At 44.4% G+C, this 20844-nt stretch overlaps 2 protein-coding genes across 7 annotated transcripts in view; one reads left to right on the top strand and one right to left on the bottom strand.

The window, feature by feature from the left end:
• Nucleotides 1-306: 306 nt before the first annotated feature.
• On the bottom strand, nucleotides 307-5246 carry LOC124212022 (protein SCAI). Of its 2 annotated transcripts, none has more exons than XM_069133984.1 (4): nucleotides 4949-5246; nucleotides 3892-4747; nucleotides 2805-3207; nucleotides 307-1893 (listed from the first exon to the last, which is right to left on the bottom strand). In XM_069133984.1, exons 1-4 carry the CDS (start codon nucleotides 5140-5142, stop codon nucleotides 1649-1651), a joined length of 1698 nt encoding a protein of 565 aa, XP_068990085.1. In that variant the 5' UTR covers nucleotides 5143-5246; the 3' UTR covers nucleotides 307-1648. The 2 variants fall into 2 exon arrangements, with proteins under 2 accessions (XP_068990085.1, XP_046467652.1); XM_046611696.2 differs by having other exon boundaries at nucleotides 315-1893; nucleotides 2805-3218; nucleotides 3900-4747.
• Nucleotides 5247-10544: 5298 nt separating this feature from the next.
• Ets65A (DNA-binding protein D-ETS-3) overlaps nucleotides 10545-20844 on the top strand; it is a 45584-nt gene continuing 35284 nt past the window's right edge. The window contains exons 1-2 of one of the 5 annotated variants that reach the window (XM_046611749.2): nucleotides 10545-10884; nucleotides 14002-14285. In XM_046611749.2, coding sequence (XP_046467705.1) covers nucleotides 14015-14285 — 271 coding nt within the window. In that variant the 5' untranslated portion in view covers nucleotides 10545-10884; nucleotides 14002-14014. Of the gene's footprint in view, nucleotides 10885-11664; nucleotides 13026-13388; nucleotides 13418-14001; nucleotides 14286-20844 lie in introns of those variants that run through there. The other 4 variants (XM_046611748.2, XM_046611747.2, XM_046611744.2 and 1 more) reach the window with 4 other exon arrangements.

The raw sequence follows: 20844 nt of genomic DNA, 5'->3' as shown, positions 1-20844 counted from the left end.
CTATCATGTCGTATTATACGAACGTTCGTTTATTTTAAGATGTACACAGGCTGCCTCTTCTTCTTCTTCTTCTTCTTCGGTTACGAATGCGTCTGTTTAATAACGGACATACAAGTCCTGATTTAATACCGAAAACGTAAATAACGCGTGGCGAACCCGTGTCTCTGTTCGAAGGTACGATCCGCCGAATCTTTGTTTATTTATAAACGTGAATTTCGTGGGTATACCTACGCACGAGAGTGAACCGTTTTGTGTATTACAGTGTGTATACCTAATATTTCTCATGTTTTTTTTTTTTGAACTCTTGTATATATGCATGTGTGTCTGTGTTTTATTTATTTATTTATTTATTCATTCATTCATTCATTTAGATTTTTCAACTTCCTCATATTTTGCTTTACTTTTCATGCATTTCCACCATCATCACATCCCTCCCGTGTATACACTTGCGCGCGTTACTTTTAAGCTTTTCTAAATAATTTACTACCTAGAGATGCAAAGACGAAGTTCGGCCAAAAACACAACGTCATAAATTATGTACAGAAAAACGGCCATCATCGGTGACGGGAGGCCGTTGTCAGTAATGAGGGTACCATGTACTGGACGATAACAAACCGTCGAAACTGTCCAACTGGTCAGTCTCTGCATATCGGTCAAATTTGACCGAAAAATTCAATTCAGGATGGGATCTGACGGTCGAGTTGACGAGGGTTTCTGTATGAAGGATGCGGACTGAATGGAATATGCATTATCGCGGAATCTAATCACGGTTCACATATCCCTCTAGACATTGTCGAGTAAGCTGCTTGCCGTGGCTTCTGCACTTATTACCGAGTTAAACTGACTCATTAATCTTTCTTATGCCGGTTATCATCATCATTCGTTTCCAAAGATGCTCACCGGATTTAAATTGACTAAAACCTCACTTCGCATTAACGATCACCGAATGATTGACTGATACTTGGTATCCATTTCCCAAGTCGCGTTTCTCTATAATAAATATCCTCGCGAGTTTTTTCGTTCACTGAGCTATGTACTTTGATTGAGGACACGTTTTTTGGAGCTTCGAGTGGCCTTACCTATAAATTCAGAGGATCAAATAGAAACTTGTCCTACGAAATGGATATATAGGCTTCACATCGTGCAGTAGCATGTATTTCTACTCTTCGTCAACTTGACAGTCAGTTTACTTGAGAAACAATGTTTATGCTACAGCTTGATTGGTTGATAAGATTTTCGATCATTCGTCAGTTATATAACCCCCATTCAATTTCGAATGGTGTATTGACTTTTGGAAAAAGAACTTATCTACTGCAACCCGTGACGTGACCATGCCTCGTGTTAAGCTTATAACATAAAACTGATAACCGAAAAAAATCTCGCATTCTGAATTATGAACTATATAATCAGTATATGCGTATGTAAGTATATATATATATATGTATGGATGTATATATATATATACGTATTATATATATATATACGTATTATGGCACACTGAACAGACACAAGTCCGAGACGCGTTTTAATGAGGTCTCAATGTAACGATTTTATTGTAGTTGTAATTGTAATTGCAATAGTTATAATGATCGTGGTAGGGAGGCAAGGAGGTGGTTGTGTTGATGGCCGGGTAGGAGGGACGCCGGGGTCAGGCGAGTTCGCTGCTGTCGGGGAAATGGTCGCGAGCATCGATGCAGGCCGCTAGGTCTAGAACAAAGTGGTGCAGGGTTGGATGCTCGAGGACTTCCGCTTCCGGAAGGGGTGGATGACACCGCGGCCGTTGTTGGCGTCCTCGGAAGGACCTGTGCAGGTGCAGGACCACGTCGCAGAACACATAGCGGACAAGGAGCAGCCTCAGAAAATCATCACCGAAGAATTGCAGGACGCTGGTTTCTGGAATATAACAATTAATTATTGCCGATAGCGAAGGGAATTCGACAACGTGTCTTTTTACGTATCGAGACCTTACGGGACATTGGCATTTCTGGTTAGGTGCTGCTGAGAACGTGACGTTGGGACTGCGGGGTTTAAGGATTTATCGAACTAGCGGGTTCGTTCCGAATAATTATAATTCATGTTTCTCGGTTGAATGGCTGGGAAATTATTCCCTCTCAATCTGTCAGTTAGCTACTACTTGGTACAGTTCTTACGAGCCAAGTTTACGTGGTGGTAGACAGGCGACGTTATGCAATAATGAGTTCTCGTGTCTGGAAACGATTTCCGTTTGGTCGTAATTAATCCTAGTCGAGTTAGTCCTGCTTCGACTCAGTTTTCGTGATATTGTGCTTGTTTGACTGGCAAGTATGTGGATATTGTATACGGTAGTCGCGTCCTTCGAAATATTTATACGAATAAAATACGTCGCGGTGTGTTATAAAGGTACAAGATCGTGTTTTACCGTTCACAACGAGCTGTTTTTACCTTGTTTTACCCACGTGCAATTTCCATTTTCGAATTTATCAAACTACGATACCTAATCGCTTTGAATACACGCTTGATGGGACGGATGATTCGACCTTTTCCATTCTTCGTCAGCTGTGCTCGTGTGATATTCAAAGGCAAAAGCAAAGACGCGGTTACGGATTATAGACATTGTGTTCGGTTGACTGGCATGTTGGATCCGTATCAAGACTTGGCAGACGGTCAAGTTTTGAAAATGGGTCGAAAATTCGTTGAACCCAAGTTTGGCGAGGGGGAAAGTGAAAAAAGAGAAGACGAGAAAAAGAAGGATAGTGGGTAAGAAAGGCAATGTGAAATCCGGACGATCATAACTCATCGGAGTAAGGAGAGACGCAGAATCTTACCGCATCGCGAACGCGTAACCAGGCGGCTAGCCTCGACCAGGAAACGCTCTACGTAGGTCTGGCATCGATCCCAATGGTGAATGGGAAGGCTACCCACGTTGCAAATAAGGCAGAATGCGGCGAGAGGCGCATGGAGGAATAGAGTGAACAGGCTTCCCCCGTGGCGAAGGTCCCTCAAGGTCGGCGGTGTGTCTTGAGGCGACATCAGGACCATCAGCGGTTGTCCAAAGTACCGAGGTATCTGTTGGAACACGAAACTGTTGTCCGAGTCTACGACGACGAAAAGAGGTTTCCGTGTGAAGGGGTAGAGGTCACCGGGGTAAAGACAGTGGGGCTCCTTGCCCCCCGTTGGCCTCTTCCCGTGTTCCGGATCGCGTTTACTGCTCGTAGAAACTCCCCCCAGGTCGTACCCCACTGCAAGCAAAAGGCGAACAAAGTTTATTAGGCTTAGAGGAGGGGGGCTGGAAGTACGTAAAGTCTTTTTTCATCATGGGGGAGTTAATGCTGCATGTGCTTTTTTCGCCTATACACCTTTATGCGCTCTTTGGAACTCGCGACAAAGGTGCAAAAGAAAATAGAACTTCAACTATCTGTCCGATATTAACAACATGCCTGCAGGTGAAACTTTAGCGTGAATATCGATCGAAGTCTCGTACAGTGCAACAAATAATTACGAGTACATCGATCAAAGAGTGTTCAAACTAAGATTCGTTGTATTATAAGTATAATGCGGTGGGCTTTCGATTCTCTTACATTTTCACCCTGCGTGCACGTTCAGTGAGTGGCGCATGGAAGATGTCGTGGAGCGTCTTAAAAGAGGCTATAGCTCACCGCGTATACGATTGCTACAAGTAGCTTGTCGGAGCACGGTCAGGCTATCGAACCCCTATTTTGTCGTGAAAGGGCGGATGAAGCAAAATCGCGATCACACTATAGGAGGAAGCAGGGTAGATCAGACCACCAAGCGAATTGGATGGCTTTACACGAAGTACATCTCAGTCCAATTTGCTTGGTGATCCTACGCATCTCACTTTGCAAGGTGCCATGCTACTAAAAAGTCCCGCGTCAAGCGAAGAGGGTGTTGAAGCAACTTACTCTCTTCCGGCTGTTTGACGGTCGAGAAGCAGCCGTCTGCCGAGAGGTAAAGAAGCAGGGCCCCGTTCGCGGGCAGCTCCTTGAACCCGCTCGCCAGGAATACCTGGACCTGGCTGTAGGTTGGCTTGTAGAGTAGATACTTGTGGGGGTTGTCGCGGCGCGGGGCCCCGTTTTCGGCGGGGTAGGGTCCCGGCCTGAAAGGCAGCCTTCCGGCGGGCGAGGCGTCGTGGAGGTGGGTCGGATCCTCCCTGGGTTCCCTCTCGAGGGTCTGCAGCATCCTGAACATGTCCATTGACAATTCGCTGAACTTAACTTGGTCGGAACAGTTGCCGACGATCAGGATCTCCTGCAGAGATAGGCACATGGGTGGTGAACGTTCTACGGGCGGCGAGGTCAGGGGGCCGAGTCGGTGGGTCAGGACAACGGGGTTCGCGTCCGCGTGGAGAACCCCGACCGCCGCCTCCGCCTTGACGAAGGCCTTTATCTCGTCGAGTACGAGGTTCCACTCGACTTGGTCTTCGGGCTCGTAGGTGCTGGTGTAGTCCGCTATCTGGGCGTCGAGTTCCTGCACCAATTCCCGGACCAGCTTCATCTTGTTCAGCAATAAGCACACGACGATGAACCTTGCGTAGTACCGCAGCTTCTTTACCATCAGGTCGGACCTGTCCTCTTTGGCAGCCCGACTGTAGTAAGCGCGGCCCCTTATGGCCGCGTAAAACGAGTAAGCCTCGTGGAGGTAGCTGGTCTCGCTGGTCCTCAGATAGTAGTGGTAGTACAGCTGTCCAATCTTGCTCGCTATCTCCCCGATCTGCCAACGCTTCAATCCGTACTTCGTGTCGAGAATTATCCTACAACAACGATCAGCTATTGGTCACATGGTCATGGTGGCATCCGCATGGTGGCCGCCGATCACCCTCATGCATCTACAAAAACTCGCAGGGCCGCGTTTTCCTCATTAAAAATACCGTCGTTACCACCGAGCTGAGCTTTCGAGTCCTCACCGAGCGACTCGTACTTAGGGGGACGAATTAGCGGGCCAAATTACTAACCTGTGCTGCTGCTGGAACTTCCATAGTTTCGTGTAGATGTCGAAGGTGCGCCCGAAGTAGGCCTGCCATTGCTTGTGACCGTATTGGGGCAGGTCGCGGAGCCCGTTGAACAACTGTTTGCTCTTCTCGAGGAGGTGGCAGAACTCGACGACTACTTTCCGCTCGTGATCGTCCATTCCAGCCATCATGACCATCTTTTCGGTGTTCGCGGAAAACCTACGGTTACGTCGGCCCTGACGCGGTGGCCCGCGGGATGGCGCCTGACTCCCCGCTGCCCCCAATCAATACTGGCGCTCTCCCCCGCATTACGGGGGCGAACAACGCCGTCGCGACGTCCTCTCGAACTCGACCGCTCATTTCCCCCTCCACTCCTCTTTTCGGTCGGCAACTTCAGCTTTAATCGATGAGGAACCGCGTTGATAACCCACCGTGGAGCTTTTCCAGCAACCCCACTTTACTTTCATCTACCCTACCGCCAGATGGAAGCACCAGCTCAAATCACTTCATCCCTTAGGACGGGGTGCAAAATTCTTGAACTAAAAAATCGATCCTCTGCAATGTTTTTTCCGGGGCTGACTGCACATGCCAACGCAGAGGAGTCGAGAGGATTCATCTTTGTCAGGGATGATTATGGCCAAACATTTCAACTAGGGATAAATGTCGTATATGTCGTTTGTTCGTTATTAGTAGAAGCTAGAAAAGACTCGGACTTTTGACGAAAGTTAGAGTTTCACTGTTTTTTCACAGTCGAAATAATAATAATTGTCATAGTAAAAATTTGAAAACAAAGTTTTGTCTCAAGTTTGAGTTTGTGTAGGATTAAATTGGCAATGAAAATACACACTGCATAGATTCAACAGCTGCAAGGTGATATTGAGCATAATTCTTGTGTTTCTTTTTGCATTTGAATCTATGTCGGAAGGTACAAACTGTTAAATTTACAACAGATATACAAGCCACGAAACCCAAATGGGACTCTCTTTTCTCTGCCCGTAATCATTATACCCATTGCAACATAACGTAGGTTTTGTTAAACCAGAACATTTCGAAGACCTTTCAAAACTCACCTTACAGACTATAGTGGAAAGTCCTGGATCCGAGTTCCATTGAAATTACATGGCGAAGAACAACGAGAAAAGCCTACACGTTGAATATAGGTATAGGTATATATATATATATATTTATTTATTTCCATTTCCATACACAGATCGCTGCTCACCATGGCACGAGTTGAGTTATGAGCTAGAAAAACTTATACTTTTTTACATTCGTTTGTTTCTACGTTTGCGCGTGTGTGTGTCTTGTATGGTATAGTGTATGCCTTGCCGGATCGAGAGACAAATGTATCCAATCGCATCCCTCCCCCGAACGTCAAAAAGGCTTATATAAATTCGTTCTCGCTGATATTAATCAGCCCCCACCTGATGGAAAATTTTTTTTTCTTGCCAATACACGTAAATCGATCGACAAATTCATACGCGGCTGATGGTGAAACGAGAGATTAATTCTGGTCGAAAAAACAACAAAATTTTTGCTCATCGAATAGGACTTATACTTTTGCAAATCATTTCCAATCTACCTGTGAAAATGGAATTCAAATATGTAACAGTCCGTGCTAGTATATAACGATGATCTGATCAATTTCAATTCATTAATTGAAATGAAATATTCTCTCACAAGTAGTCAACCACGTGGGGTTGACAAATCAAAGACAATTTACTATGTCACTTTTAATTGGCACAGATGGAGTAATTTTATTGAATAAAATCATGCAATATCATCTCCAGGAATTTTCCCATCATTGTCATCATTGTCTGATACGCAAATGCGGATAAAAGTGGTTCTTCTTCAGTCAAATGATCAAAGCCAAAGATCTAAAATGTTCATGAAAGAATTTTCCTGGACCGGAGAAACTGGTCGAGTCAATTACCGTCAAGTTGTTACTGGGAACGTGTGTGTTTTAGTTCGTCGATGAACCGAGCTGCCGATCATCTCAGAGCAAATCTCGCGGCGTCACAGACCGGAACGGCACCTGGAACTGGATCACCGATATTAAGCAGAGAAGTGATTAAAATCTGAAGCCTTTTACCGCCCGAAGGTACGATCAGCAGAAGTTGAACCCCGTTAGTTGCGGGGGCTGGCAGCCGTCGTCCTTCATTACGGAGTTTGTACAGGCCCCGTTCAACCCCCGGGTTCCAAACCCTCTCCTCTCTCCTCTCTCCTCTGGCACTCGGCAGCCGCCACCGCCGGCGAAGATTAATTAACTAGATTACGGGTGGTAATACAGCGTCGGCTAGAGACGGTGGCGGTTCTCCGCTAGCCGGCTAGATGACATACAGCTGCGTGGGCGTTTCGCTAGGGTGGTGGTCGCGGTGCAGCTCCGGTTGTATCGACGCTCGTCGCAGCTCTCTCGCCTCATCTACAAGTCAATCAGGTTCGCGTGCCGTGAGACCGTCAGGTCCGTTCGCGGGGCCCACGCCGTACGCCCCAAGCCCCAATCCAGAATTCCATCCACTTCCACACCCCGAGCTGGTTCTCCTTGGTAATAACCCTACAGAGGTTCCTACCGAACGCTCGAGTGAATATATGAATGCTTATGGAAATCTTCGTGCAATCCTCAACCGATCGACTACCGCTTCTGCAGGAATAAGATAAAAGATACCCTGGCACCCCGACGCCCATCTCCTATCGCCCCGATCGCCAACCCCCGTCATTCCTCCCCGTATTATACAATAATCCATTCACCGCGTCTTTCATCGATTCTTTGATACAAGATTCAGGCATCGATCCCACGTCGTTCTTTCCTCGCGGTTTATCGCTTAGTCTGACCTCGATGCGTCCTTTTTGGTACCACTGAAAAAAAGAGACTTGGACGTGCAGAGGATGACCAATGGTCAACGTCTTCAAGGATATCCTCGCATCGCACGCGTGCTTATCAGTGTTGTTGATTGAGGTAGGTACCTGCGACGATTTTCGGAATTGGGTGAAACGACCGTTTGGACAAAGTGAAACCCTTGAAACGAGGCACACTGCACTGTAGCCGGGAATACCCAATAATCCAGCGTGGGTAGTTTGAATCGTCGATGATTCCAGGAAATTATCGACATCGCGTGATTTAATTTGTTACAATTAAGGCAAAGGCTGCAACGGTCTACATATTGGGAGGGGGGTTCGACCGAGGGGGCGCGAGAGCCGAGTTTCTATACCGCGCCCTGCTATTAATATCAGTTAACAAGCTGATATGATCGCATCGCTTATTCGTCTACCACTCGCACACCCATTGCCCCTGCACGCGGCCTCTACACGGTTTATCCTACACTCTCAAAGCGTGGATCGACCCCCTCAAAATGCCCAAACCGCCACCCGGGGCTCCACGAAACTTTACTCGCAGCTGAGTCACTCTGGAAACTCTTCAGACAGACAAATTTGACTGGTGATCTTGTCGAAAGTGAATCCAGAAAAGTGAAAATCATACATCGAGTTTCCAGACCCGTATCGATCCTGATTGGGAACCAAGAGTGTACAACACGTGGATAAACTATTCCGCCAGTTGGCCTTTCATCCGAGCCGAATGTCCTTTCGACTTTTTCCCATTATATCCACTGGCGGCTGGTAATGTCGTAATAAAACCTGTTGAGCGCGTTGCCTTCGTGACAACTGGTAATTATAATATGAATATACATATACACTTATAGTTTATTATTTTTTTTTTTCATCCATTTGTCTTTTCCTCCTCTCATTCTGTTCTTGTTTCTACTCTTCCGTACCGTACCATGCATACAACTGACAAGGTACCTACTATTTATTTCCAGACATACACAGGCTCACACCGACCCTGTTATACCACATTACTTAACAACATTACGTGGTACACGATTTTCCCGTGCGTTTACACGCCAGGCTTTTGCACCCGTTTTTTTCTCCACCCTTCTCTTCGCAACCATAAATCTACCGATGCTTGCAGTTGTATTTCGCCGTGCAGTTAGGTATGCCCATAACGTGAAAGGCCGCAAGTCGGTGGAGTCGTAAAATCGACCATGGCAGTAAAGTTTGCTGGGAAATTATCCAATCTTTGAAAGTCAGAAAAAAAAAAATAAAATTGACCAACGAAAGATCGAAGTAAGCGACTTGCAGAGACTCTCAGCGTTAGAGGGGAAAACAATTGGACGCGTATTACGGTAACCGAGTGGGAATCCGCGACGCGTCTCGACGGTAATTAACCTTGAGGACGAAAAAAGAGCGTGTAAGGTCGAGTGGTCCCATTTAATTCCCGAAACACTCGGCTTTCCAAATACCACCATCATTATCACGATCATCATCATTATCATCGTTCCCAGGCGCTGGTGCAGAGCGGGAGTTTCTCTGGGGGGTAGGTACCGAGGGTTTGGAGCCGGGTACGATAGTAGCGGGATGCGGTGGGATGCGCACGCGGAGAAGAGCCGCAGGAAGTCCTAACTCACGGGGCGAGGGTAAACCGGCTCCAGACCCCCAGGGTTCACCCCAACCTCACCCCGCCTCCACCATTAACATTAACCACTGCGCGTAGGTACGGGGTGGGTGTGTTTAGCACGTTCACATATTATCAGGTTATGTACACACCCGTGCACGCACCTATACAGATCGATTCAAAAAAGAGCAACGTCAACATCACGCCTCGTGCCGAAGTCACGCGTGCATCCGCGCTCCCATCGTAGTTACGCTGCACAGACAAGTCATGCTCTTGTATATACATACATTCCGCCGAAACGTCACACCGCGATCTACAAATATTTAGTATCTAGGGGAAGGTCGATGTCGACGCACCGTGCTTCGCGTTTAAGGTCGTTTAACGGTGAAACTGTGCGATTTGATGAATTTGTTCAGTGTATTTCGATCCAGAGAACTGCAGGAGCGATGGATAGACGTTGTTCCAACTGGGTGGTGCAGCTGAAGATATCGTTCGACATGGAGGACACTAAGGAGAAAGTGAAGGGAGAGAATTTATAGGAGGTTTAGTGTATCCTCTGAGTTAATTATCCTGAATTCCGTACTTTGACGACCTAGAATCAGAACATTCGTTTCGTGATCAACATCGTGGAAATGTATATATACTGTAGTGTACAAAGCTTGACGGTCCCGACAGGACTGGTGTCTGGGTTCAAGGTGTACACCCGTTACACTCAGCTCCCCTTTTTGAGGGAGGTGAATCCTGCAGGAGGTGGATTTTCTGCACTGTATCTAGACGTCCTCCTCTCGGCTGAATCCCTGCCATAGAGGAGGAGTAGGGGTCGAGCCCATACAGCAGTCCTCGGGGGATGATCCCGCCTCTAGGTAAGGAATATCTCCTTCGCCGTTGCGGGGAGAGAGAGAAAGAGAGAGAGATAGAGAGAGAGGGAGAGAGCGAGAGAGGGAGCTGAAACCAGCGAGGGATCCTCTCGGCGCAGACTCCACGATACAGCCAATCGTTGGTCCCGGACTGATAACGGTGCCAAATGTGCGTCCGCCGTTACAAGCTGCAGAACCAAGCGGTGCCGGCGGTCCGTTTTCTCCCCCGCGAGCCTCTGACGCCCCGTCGCCATCGACGGCACCCCCGTTCCCTTCTTCATCCCCGTTTTCTTCGTCGTCTTCTTCTTCTTATTCGGTCCCGCGACTCGAGTAAACCGACGACGTGTGTCCTCCGGGACGTGTTTTCCGCCCTTCCGCCGCGCTAGTTTCTCCTCGATGATCTCTTCTCGCTGTTCACCCGAAGACCTCGATACCTGATCGCGCGCTCATCCGCCCCTCAGTTACAACCCCGGTTTACACGGTGAAAGGGTTAACTTGTTGTGAGGCATGCTTGCCTGGTGTGATTAGAAACGTGCACATCCCGTTCCTCCTGGGATCAAATCGTCCGTCGGCATCCATCTGGTATACTTCTAATCACGAGACGAGGTCCAGTCTGGATCCCCGCGCAGACGGTGAGTCTTGTTTTCAATTTTTCTAATACATTCTCGACTTCTCGTGGATATACCGACCAAACAAACCCGAAACTTGCCAAGTTATTCACCTCCACAGAGGATTTCTTCTGTTGTATCAGTTCACTCTCAAGTTCTTCGATATAAATATGTCAACAAGTCCTCGAGCTCAAGCTCCAGGTTCACTTTCGACCCTCCATCCCAACTTCCACGTACAATTCTTTGAAGAATCTTCTCTCACCGGTACAGTTAATGAAATAGATTTTCTTTCGCAAATTACATTTCACTGAGCTGCGAGCACCACTAGGTATATAAATAATCGTCAAGTACAAATGCATTCACATACACATAGAAAGTGAAAACGCGTGAATCAAATTGCGTAAACAGATACAATCAGGTACCTATATACCTCCTCCACCTATGTGTGCTCTGGAAGTTAAAAGTGTGATTATTTTTTCTATCCACTTGCCATTTGTTCTCGATATTATTATTATTATTGTTTTTTTTTTTTGTATTCTCTTTTTTCACGCGATCTGGATGTGCCACGGTTTTGCATCCGCGTTAACACGCGCGTGGAAATGTAGTAGTGCCAGTTTGTTGTGGCGATGTGCGATATGTGAACGTACACGCATGCAGAGGCGAAGAAGAGGACTTGTATAGACGTGCGGCGGCAAGCGGAGGGGTTTCCGGCGAGCGTTAACGGAGTAACAGAGTGATGTAATGAGGCCCGGAAGCAGTCAATTTGCTAGCCGTGCGGCGAGCGCAGTTGTAAGAGTGCCGCAACCTGGGCGGACCACCGCGCGATTGCGCTTCGTTGGTCTCAAAAGCGCCGACCGTTCTCCAGGTGAATCCTCCGCTAGCGGTGACGTTAACGCCGACGGAAATTTCGGCCCTAGACTAGAAGAGGGGACGGACAAATAATCGGCGGGAATTCCGGAACTTACCGCATCACGATTTTCGAAAGCAATGGAATTCCTTTTCCCTTGGCTTGCGATGGTGATACGAATAGGCGAAAACTGATCGATCGCACGGACACGTATTTTGCAGGACCCTGCGATCACCGAAGGATTATACCTGGATCGGTGATTAATATGTGCGCGGTGTTCTAAAAGTCAACGCGTTTTTTTTTTTTTTTTTAAGTTTTTATTACCTCTTTGAAATTGAAAACATTATGGTGACAACGTTTTACCTGTGGTCGTTTGAAAGTATAAAACGGGTCGCGAAAGTGTTGGATAAAATACAAAATATTCCTCTGTATTAATATACGAATACAGATAGTACGTATAATATTTTTGTGTTAATATTATAATATTTTTTAGACCGTACAACATCGAGGACTGTGCAACGCTTAGGGTTTCTCATGTATAAGCGGTAATCGCGACGGTTGAATATGACGGGATAAAAATAACTTTGATAAGGATACAAACCGCGGTGCGGACCGGAAGCTTTAATTCCGTAATGGACATCTTTAATTTTATTCGTCGTTGACTGACCGCCAACGGTTATTGCATCATAACAGCCGACTGATAACAACGTTGCGGTCTCAGGCTGCGCGAAAATACACGCTATGCGACAAAGAGTTTAACGTCACGTTGGGAAGAAGCTTCCAGCAAGTCCTCGAACAAGGATAATTTTATTTTATAACAGTTTTCAGTGTAAGCTCAAGTGCGCTTCAAACACTTTCAACAAATGCGGTCTCGCGACTTTGGCAGTGTAATCGTGCGTTCATTTGGAGCACGCGATATCGGCCACCTTCCGTTCATCTCTGCTTAGAAAGTGGGAAAAGGACACCCTTGCAACCTACACCGGCCGACGCGACGGTGAATTGCAAAGTTCGTATAATGGGATGATTCGACGGAATATACAGTCAGGGGTTGATAATAGCTCTAAAACCGTTCATCCCATCATCGGGTTGGTTTTCAAAACTTCGGACTCGAATGGTTCACATAAAATCTAAACAAATTTCTGTGATGATTGGTGGGGTAAACTTAACACGTCTGCAGATATGTTAATTGTGACTGGTTATACGAGCGAAGGAGGAATTCAGGGCCGAGAGGAATTGTGAAAAATCAATGAATTAGTGCTACGCTGTACGTGCACAATATACAATACGCTCTTTGACTCTGGAAGGAAATACCTCCTTTGTGAGTGACTTTCGAAATTAAGACTGACTTACGCCGGCGGGGTGGCTTTAGGGTGAAAGACACGTTGTTAACCTCGGTAAATACACTGCTTTAGCTATCAAACGTGACCTGGTCACGCGACGCTTACTTTTTACTTCATTCCGTTTTATCGTCCGCGCTCCAGTATGCGATGTAGCTCGTCTATACACGCCGACGTGATATCGTCAATCGGCCTTTTGACAAAGACGAGAAGTTATTTTCAGCGGTCGTAACTCATCCCATCGTTATTGAGGAACAGCTTGTAATACACTGTATAATTAAACGGACCTTCGAAGAATCGGATCGCGAAACTGAGCCAGGATCAATGATCGAGTGGAGATTCTTCGAATGAGAAGCCAGTTCGTACAGGCTTCGTAGGTATTACTCATATCATACCGTTTTGCTAGTTGCAAAATTGACCGCCAATTTCCACCGTCTGCAGGAAGTTGTCCCTTGTACGTTGAACATGCACACAAATCCAACAACTACACTAGCAGACACGTTATAATGTTGGAACCGCGATTGTGCTTCGACTCATGAGTCATGAATTTGCGGTTGTCAGTTATAGTTCGCATGGAATTAATGAACCCAGAAGCTCCTGCAGATACATACTCGCATATAATTACTTCATTACAACAGTTTATATACGCGGCGAGTTCAGGCTATCGAGATTGAGGAACCCTCCGAAACACAGAAACGAATTGTCATACCAATACGTGGATGCTTTTCTTCCACGTCGTATCCGAAATGACCGGTCAACTTTTTCCGGCCCATAAAAACGACGCGGATTCCTAAAAATTCACCCTCGAAGTCCACCCCTGGCGCGGAATTGACCGATTATCATGCTCTGACCGAGAGAGTCGGGTCGGGATGAGGGGTCTTGATTTACGTTCCAAGTTCAAGAAACCCGCGGTTGACCTTTGCACCGTCTTTACTTTTTACCCCGGCGTGATTTCAGGGGTGCTGTGGTGATGTACGACAGCACAAGCTGTTCGTACGCAGGGGCGCTAGATCTGAAGGGAGCTGGATCTGGCACGGCAGTCGCCACCGCCGGGTCAGGGGTCAAGCAGGAGAACTGGCCTTATCGGGGTCTCGCCTGTGGAAGCACCTTTCAGCAGCTCAAACAGAGCGTCGAAAAGGCGAAGCAAGCCTTGGCTGATCGAGGCGGCTACCTGGCCGGCGCTTTCTCACCACCACCGAGGGCTAATTCTGCTGCCATATCACCGACCACTTCCATCACCGGTAAGTCTGGAAGGAAATGTATTATCACCATTCTAACCTCAAACTGGCGATTTCGGCGTGATTTCTTGGCTCTGGTGATAAATAATACTGATCGAAATTCGTATGGATAAGGTTTTTTGATTCGCGTGTTACGTACGTCTCGTCAAAAAGCCTCATCCATGCTCGTTACGAAATGTACTATTATTTAACGCAAGCATGTTTTACGCGTTTTTCCATGCGTGTTTTCCGTACACAAAGTACCCGTTTTTTATAGAGTGAGTCTGCGAATGCGCATGCGTGGAGTGCGGAAAAGACTACTTTTTAGTCCTAGGAGTTGAAAGTGGTGTTTTCTGTACCGCGAGCATGCGCTGTCGCGAATAAATCTGTCATTACGCGACCGTAACCTCAATTTCGTGCTACGTGGAAAAAAGTGTAACATACTCTTGTTATATAAAGAATAGTCTGCTAGAAGGAGGCAACAGTTTTATTGCCTCGCGTATTTGCAATATTCGTCTTCGACTCACTTACGACTTTTATTGCAAACTTACGCCCGGTCCGAAAAGACCGAGCTTGCTTCCTTGTTACGCAATATACTATTTATTTTATTTTTACTCGCTTAGAAAAATGGATGATGGAAATTGACCTCAACCTTCGTTCAGCTGTTTATAAATACTACAGCGTGCAGACTATAAAAATGTTAAAAACTACTAAATTTTGAGGATAACTGAAACCATAAATTAGGGCTGAGGCATGCGCCAAGTTTTTTTTATCTGTGTACTCGTATTCTTCATGGTATAGAGAAATATTGTTTTGCGTAGAACTCGAACATTATATTATAATTTATGAGTTGACTGCTCTGAAGTTTGCAGAATTTAATCGCGCTGCGTGAGCTTTTTTGAAAAATTTGATTTTTCAAGATTCAGAATATACGAAGCTTTGATTTCGGTTCATTGACCATTCGCAATTGAGGAGAAATCGATGAACTATTTTCACAATTTTTAAATAGTATGAAATTTCATTTCGCAACTGTTGGGATCTCTGAAGATGACTCTTCGGAAAACAATTTTCCATTTTACGAACTGTCCGAATTTGGATAACAGAATATACTCTAATCTTAATAAAAAAAATTAATTTTTTGCAAACAGGTGTAATAAGTCTACCGAAAATATTTTCCACGAACATTACGAAATATTTTCACCAAAATTACTTCTATCCTGAAAAGTTTTGTACAAGGAGAAAAGATTGCAAATTTCGCTATTTCAAATAACAATACCAATGAAAAAAGAAACGAAGTCCTGTCAAATACTAGAATTTCGTTAGGAACAAACAAAACTCGGTGAATAATTAACCGAGATTATTGTGTTTAACCGAGATTAGCTGTATAAACGAAAGTTTATATACATAACATCCGTACAAGTTTTACCGACGAATATAAAACAGTCTCTATAAATAATATAAACGGCTCGCGACGTCTGTCGATGTAAGTTCGAACGTTCAAACTCTGCAACGATCATCACAAAAGCAGAAACAAATCGGAGGATTGGACTTTGAAAATGGGCGGGAAAATATGATGCACGTATAATATATTATATTCGATAAAATTTCTATCTCCAATCTCCATGAGCTAAACGAACTTATAAATCGGTCTGTCGTGTAGTGAAAACAAAGGGCAAATTCCGCGGAGCAATCTGCGTTTAGGTCGAGATACATTTTTTTCGATCGGTTTCTCGTCCTTTTTTTTTCCTCGCTTTTGCGGTAACGGTTATGGCAAGATGGTGGGTCGATCATGGCGGCGAGGCTGCAGGGAATGTCGGCGACGAAACGTCGGGGTGTGGTTTGGGGCTAGCTGTGCCCGTTTCCATGACAACCGACCGCCCTCCGACCCCTTCAGGGGCGAAAACCACCCCTGGGGAAGGCCGGATGCTGCCTTGAGCATCCCGCCGCGGCTATCTCTTCGCAGCTTCGCTCCGTTCTCCCTTTTAGGTATAAACCTTCCATCCCGAACCGGCCAGGGTTCTTTCAAACGAATCACGTAGTACAGCTACAGCGAAAAGTTTCGCCTCACCCTGCGCGAACCGCGTTTTTCCCTTATTATACATATTCACGAAAAACAAAACCGACCCTCTTTATTTATTTTGCAATACCTACGCATGGAATTTATTTTTACGAAGAGACGCGGTATTCGTTATCACTAGGGATGGTACAAAAGTTCTACCGCGTATTTTAGAATTGTGAAACTCTGCAGATAAGTCCAGGTAATGGTACCAGTTATTTCCCTGTCCCAATTATTGACGTCTTTTTGGTTCTCTCTGTTTCATCCTTAGTTACAAGATTACCGAAAAATAAATCTGTAGTGTTTAACCCTGAGAAATTCACAATTTGTGACGTCAATTTATAATTTTGGAAAATATTAAATATGCTATTTAAATAGTACAACCATGAAAATTTGAGACTGATCAGCTTGGAGCTTAACACAGAGATAATGCGTTCATTCGTGGATCACGTTTATACACGAGGAACTGCGATATTGATTTAAAATGTAGGGCATATATACTATATATATTGAGGTTGAAGTATTTTGGATAATTTCTATTTAACCCTTTCAAAAATGTCAATTTCAAAATCAAATTTCCTAATCGAATGAAAAGTTGACTTGGAAAAATTCAAGTTATCATTGCTCTATCTCCTACAACTGTAAGAAATAAAGAAAATTATAGGTGAAAACGATTTGTCGTCACGCAATATTACGTCCCATCATCTGTAAACGCAGTGCCATCGGTCAGGTTTCTCTGCATAATGTATAACTAACGTGGATCGGTCTTGTTTGCATTGGTAATTGATGTTTGACAAGAACGCGCACGGTTGTATATTCGCGTTGACTATCGTGTTTGTTCGTGGCAACGACACGTGGCCTTGTCCCCAGTAGCACGATAGATTTCAATTTTTCAAGCCAAAGTCACACGCGTCTGCATGTATATTAAAAAATGCTCACCTCACATATCTAAATAGTACGTATATATACGTCCTAATTTTTATCAACGTTGAGTAAAAAAGAATCCGCATTTCTCTCTGCTTTTCTCATTGCTTTTAAACGCGCCTGTGTCATAAAATATATAATAGGTATACGCTTTGCACAAACACGAAGGGAAAAGAAGCTTGGACCAAAGTAGATATATGTATGTACAGAGGGGATTTTCGGCCAATCTGCCTTACCATGCGAGCGGAGGCTGCAGGTGAGACACACCTTGCAACCCCTGCTCGTATGGTAAAGCAGATTGGCCCAGAACACCCCCCCCCCCCCCCCCCCCATATATCGACTAACCAATAAAATAGATTTGGTTGGAGTCCATTCACCTCAATCTAGTATCCCTTATTTGTTCCAAATACGATGACTTCAATTCAACAATTTCGATTCAGTTAGTTTGTCAAAATGATTTAGTCAAGCGAATTCCTTGATTCAAACAAAGCTTTTCTTATGGGTGAAACCCACAAAAATTTGAGTGAACAGAATTATAAATGACATTATTCGGAGAATACGTTTTGTACGCTGGAATAACTCTAATGCTCAATCAATGCAAAAGAGTATTGTACCGACAAATTTAATTATCTGATTTTAACCATTGATCTCTCGACTCAAGGAAACATGAATCAGAAGAAGCTCAATTTGTTTTCATACAGCATTTGATATTTTTAAAACACAAAGTTTAAGGTGCGTTCAATCAATTTTCTCCTAGTCATTTCAATCACAGATTTTCTTGATACAAAATTCACATCATGGCAAGGAACTCACGCCGTGTTATCCTGATTAAATTGATAGTCAGCATGGTCATTCAAAGGCTTGATTTAGTTCTATATTAAGTTGTAACAAGTATTTTGTCCGACAAAAGTATTTTGATCAATTAAGTAAATATTGTGTTCAGTGTATTTGACCATAGCATTTAATTGAATCAAACGAATGCGACTTGACGCAAATAATCGTTTACCACCGTGTAATTGGTTCTTCACGATCTTTGGCAGTTGCAGTAATATACAGAAAAATTCTTTTGCGGTAAGAATTTACCGGTTAAACGACGCGTGACCGCAGTAAAACTGCACAAATTGCACGAAATGCAACGATTCGGATTCTGCACCGCTTCGCCCGCAGTTAACCCCTTCGGAAGAGCTTATGCCGTTAGTTTTCGGCTCGTTGAGTCCGTTGTGAAAAACACGCACTAACAACGGGCCGCTGTCTAGGTGCGAGATAAATTTCTTTTCGGATTAAACGAGGCGGTTATGCACTCGCGATTCAGTACCTTTTACATGTACAATACATGTAACTTAATACGTGTGCCATGAAACAAAGCGAAGTATGAAATTCCCTCGCGTGTCGTTGATTGCCCATAAACCGAGGGTAGGGGTGTACGAAGAATATGAACCCAACGCCTGTACGGTTAGTTTTATGCCAAATTTATTTCCAGAAATTTAGCACCTCGAAGTTAAAAAAAACCAGCTTGTTAAATGAGTTTACAGAGAAAGTATATTTCTTCAATTTATCAAATCACCATCAAATTCAGTTAAAGTAAATCTTTTCAAATAAAGCGAGTATCTTTTACGCATTTTTTCCATACGTGTTGTCCGTGCACAAAGTACCCGATTCTATAACGGTAGAGTGAGTCTGCGAATGCGCATGCGTGGGGTACGAAAAATACTACTTTTCGGTCCTAGGAGTTGAAAGTGGGTGTCTTCTGACCGCGCGCATGCGCTGTCGCGAACAAATCTTGACATTACGCGACTCTAACCTCAATTTCGTGCTTCGTGGAAAAAACGCGTAACATACTCTTATTTTATGAAGAATCGTGTGCAAAAAGGAGGCGACGGTATTTTCGCCTCGCGTGTTTGCGATAATTGTCTTCAACTCACCTACGACTCATATTGCAAATTTACGCTCGGCCCAAAAAAACCTAGTTTACCTTCTTGTTACACAACATCCTATTTTTATCTGAAGCAATGTTCCAGAACATTGATCGGGGTTATTTTATACCGCCACATTTATTTTCGTAAACAAAACATTTCTTTTGTTCATATTTGATCGCGATATTAGGTAAATGGAATACATTTTTTTCGTTTATACGAGAATTAAGTTTTCAACGCATTCGCTTGGTATAATAAGAGATGAAATATACTCATGAAAAAAAATAACTAGCATGGGGAGGGTATATTTGAGAATGATATATGCGAATAACATCATATGCATTCACATTGATATGCATTTTACATATTATATATAGTATAATAGTCAGAGGGAATAAATCCTGACGATGATTATCATTATTATTATTATTCGTCCAGTGGCGCTTTGCGCGTTATATCTTCGCGAAATTTCTCTCTCTCTCTTTCTCTCTCGCTCGCTTTCTCTTCGCCGGGGTGTTTCATCCCTCCTCCGAGTCCCAGCGAAGGGTGCAGCAGGGTGAATCCAGGGTGACCCGGGGCAGTCGAGGGTGGCCGCGACGCGTTGATAATTGCCGGTATCGGTTAACCCGGGCCTCTGCCACCCTTCCCCCGCCCTCATTCCTCATCCGTGATACCCGCAGGTCTCGCAGAGACCCGCAACATTTTCCTTCCCCACACCGCCCCTCATCCCCTCATCATCTCACTCTCACCCTTCGCTTCCGCAACCACCGACTATCGCTCCAGGGAAACAAATTCTGTTTCTAATTCATCCTTGGATTGTGTCCAGCGGGATCAAAAACCGAGAAACGATTTTTCGATCCTCCTGTGACTGGTCTTTGTGCAGTTTTTGAAAAAAGGTTCGCGGTGCGAAGAGAAAACAATCGATCTGAAAATTAATTACTTATACAGATGCAGAATTATCGAGGTGAAAAAAAGAGACTTTGAATCTAATTGACAAATCGGGGATCGGTGTAGGCAAAAAGTTTGCAGAAATATTTCTGATGCGAATGTAAAAATGTATGGATGCGTGACCAACGGCCAAATCCTCAAAATTTGTGATTTAGAAATCAGTACAGGTTTCAAATGATCACCATTCTCAAAACTAGAATTACCAAAATTCAGACGAAACTATTTCTATCAAGATCAGTCAAAATGACTGGTCTTCAAAAAATACTTAATGATTGAAAAATTTCATAACATATTGACATAAACAATTCCGATCAATACGATTTATTCAAGACCAATCAATTTTACTGGTCCGGTAGTTCTAGCGTTAACTAAATCCTCGATCTTGCATTCCATAAATTTGCCTCATATTAAATACATATTTTCGTTCAGAATTGTGTATATATATGTATGCACGAGTAAATTTTTATCTGCTTTGTGTGTATGAAAAAAAATTCAAATATCAAAAATTCCAAAAAACGCTTCATGCTGTATGTGTACCTACAACAAAAACAAGTGGCCAAAGATTTCACTTACATAGATCAGAGGAACGATCAAAGGACGAAGGACGTTAAACGATGCTTAAAAGTGAGCCCGATCCTCTGCAGGACCCCAAGCCTGAAAATCAGATATGGGGTCTTTTGAAAAATATGATTGATTTTTGGTGGAGAGGGTTGCATATTATTCTGGGGTGTTTAACTAAAAT

This window comes from Neodiprion pinetum, chromosome 2, assembly GCF_021155775.2.
Source record: "Neodiprion pinetum isolate iyNeoPine1 chromosome 2, iyNeoPine1.2, whole genome shotgun sequence".
NCBI classification, from domain to species: Eukaryota; Metazoa; Arthropoda; class Insecta; order Hymenoptera; family Diprionidae; genus Neodiprion; species Neodiprion pinetum.
This window is presented reverse-complemented; position numbering and strand designations above follow the sequence as displayed.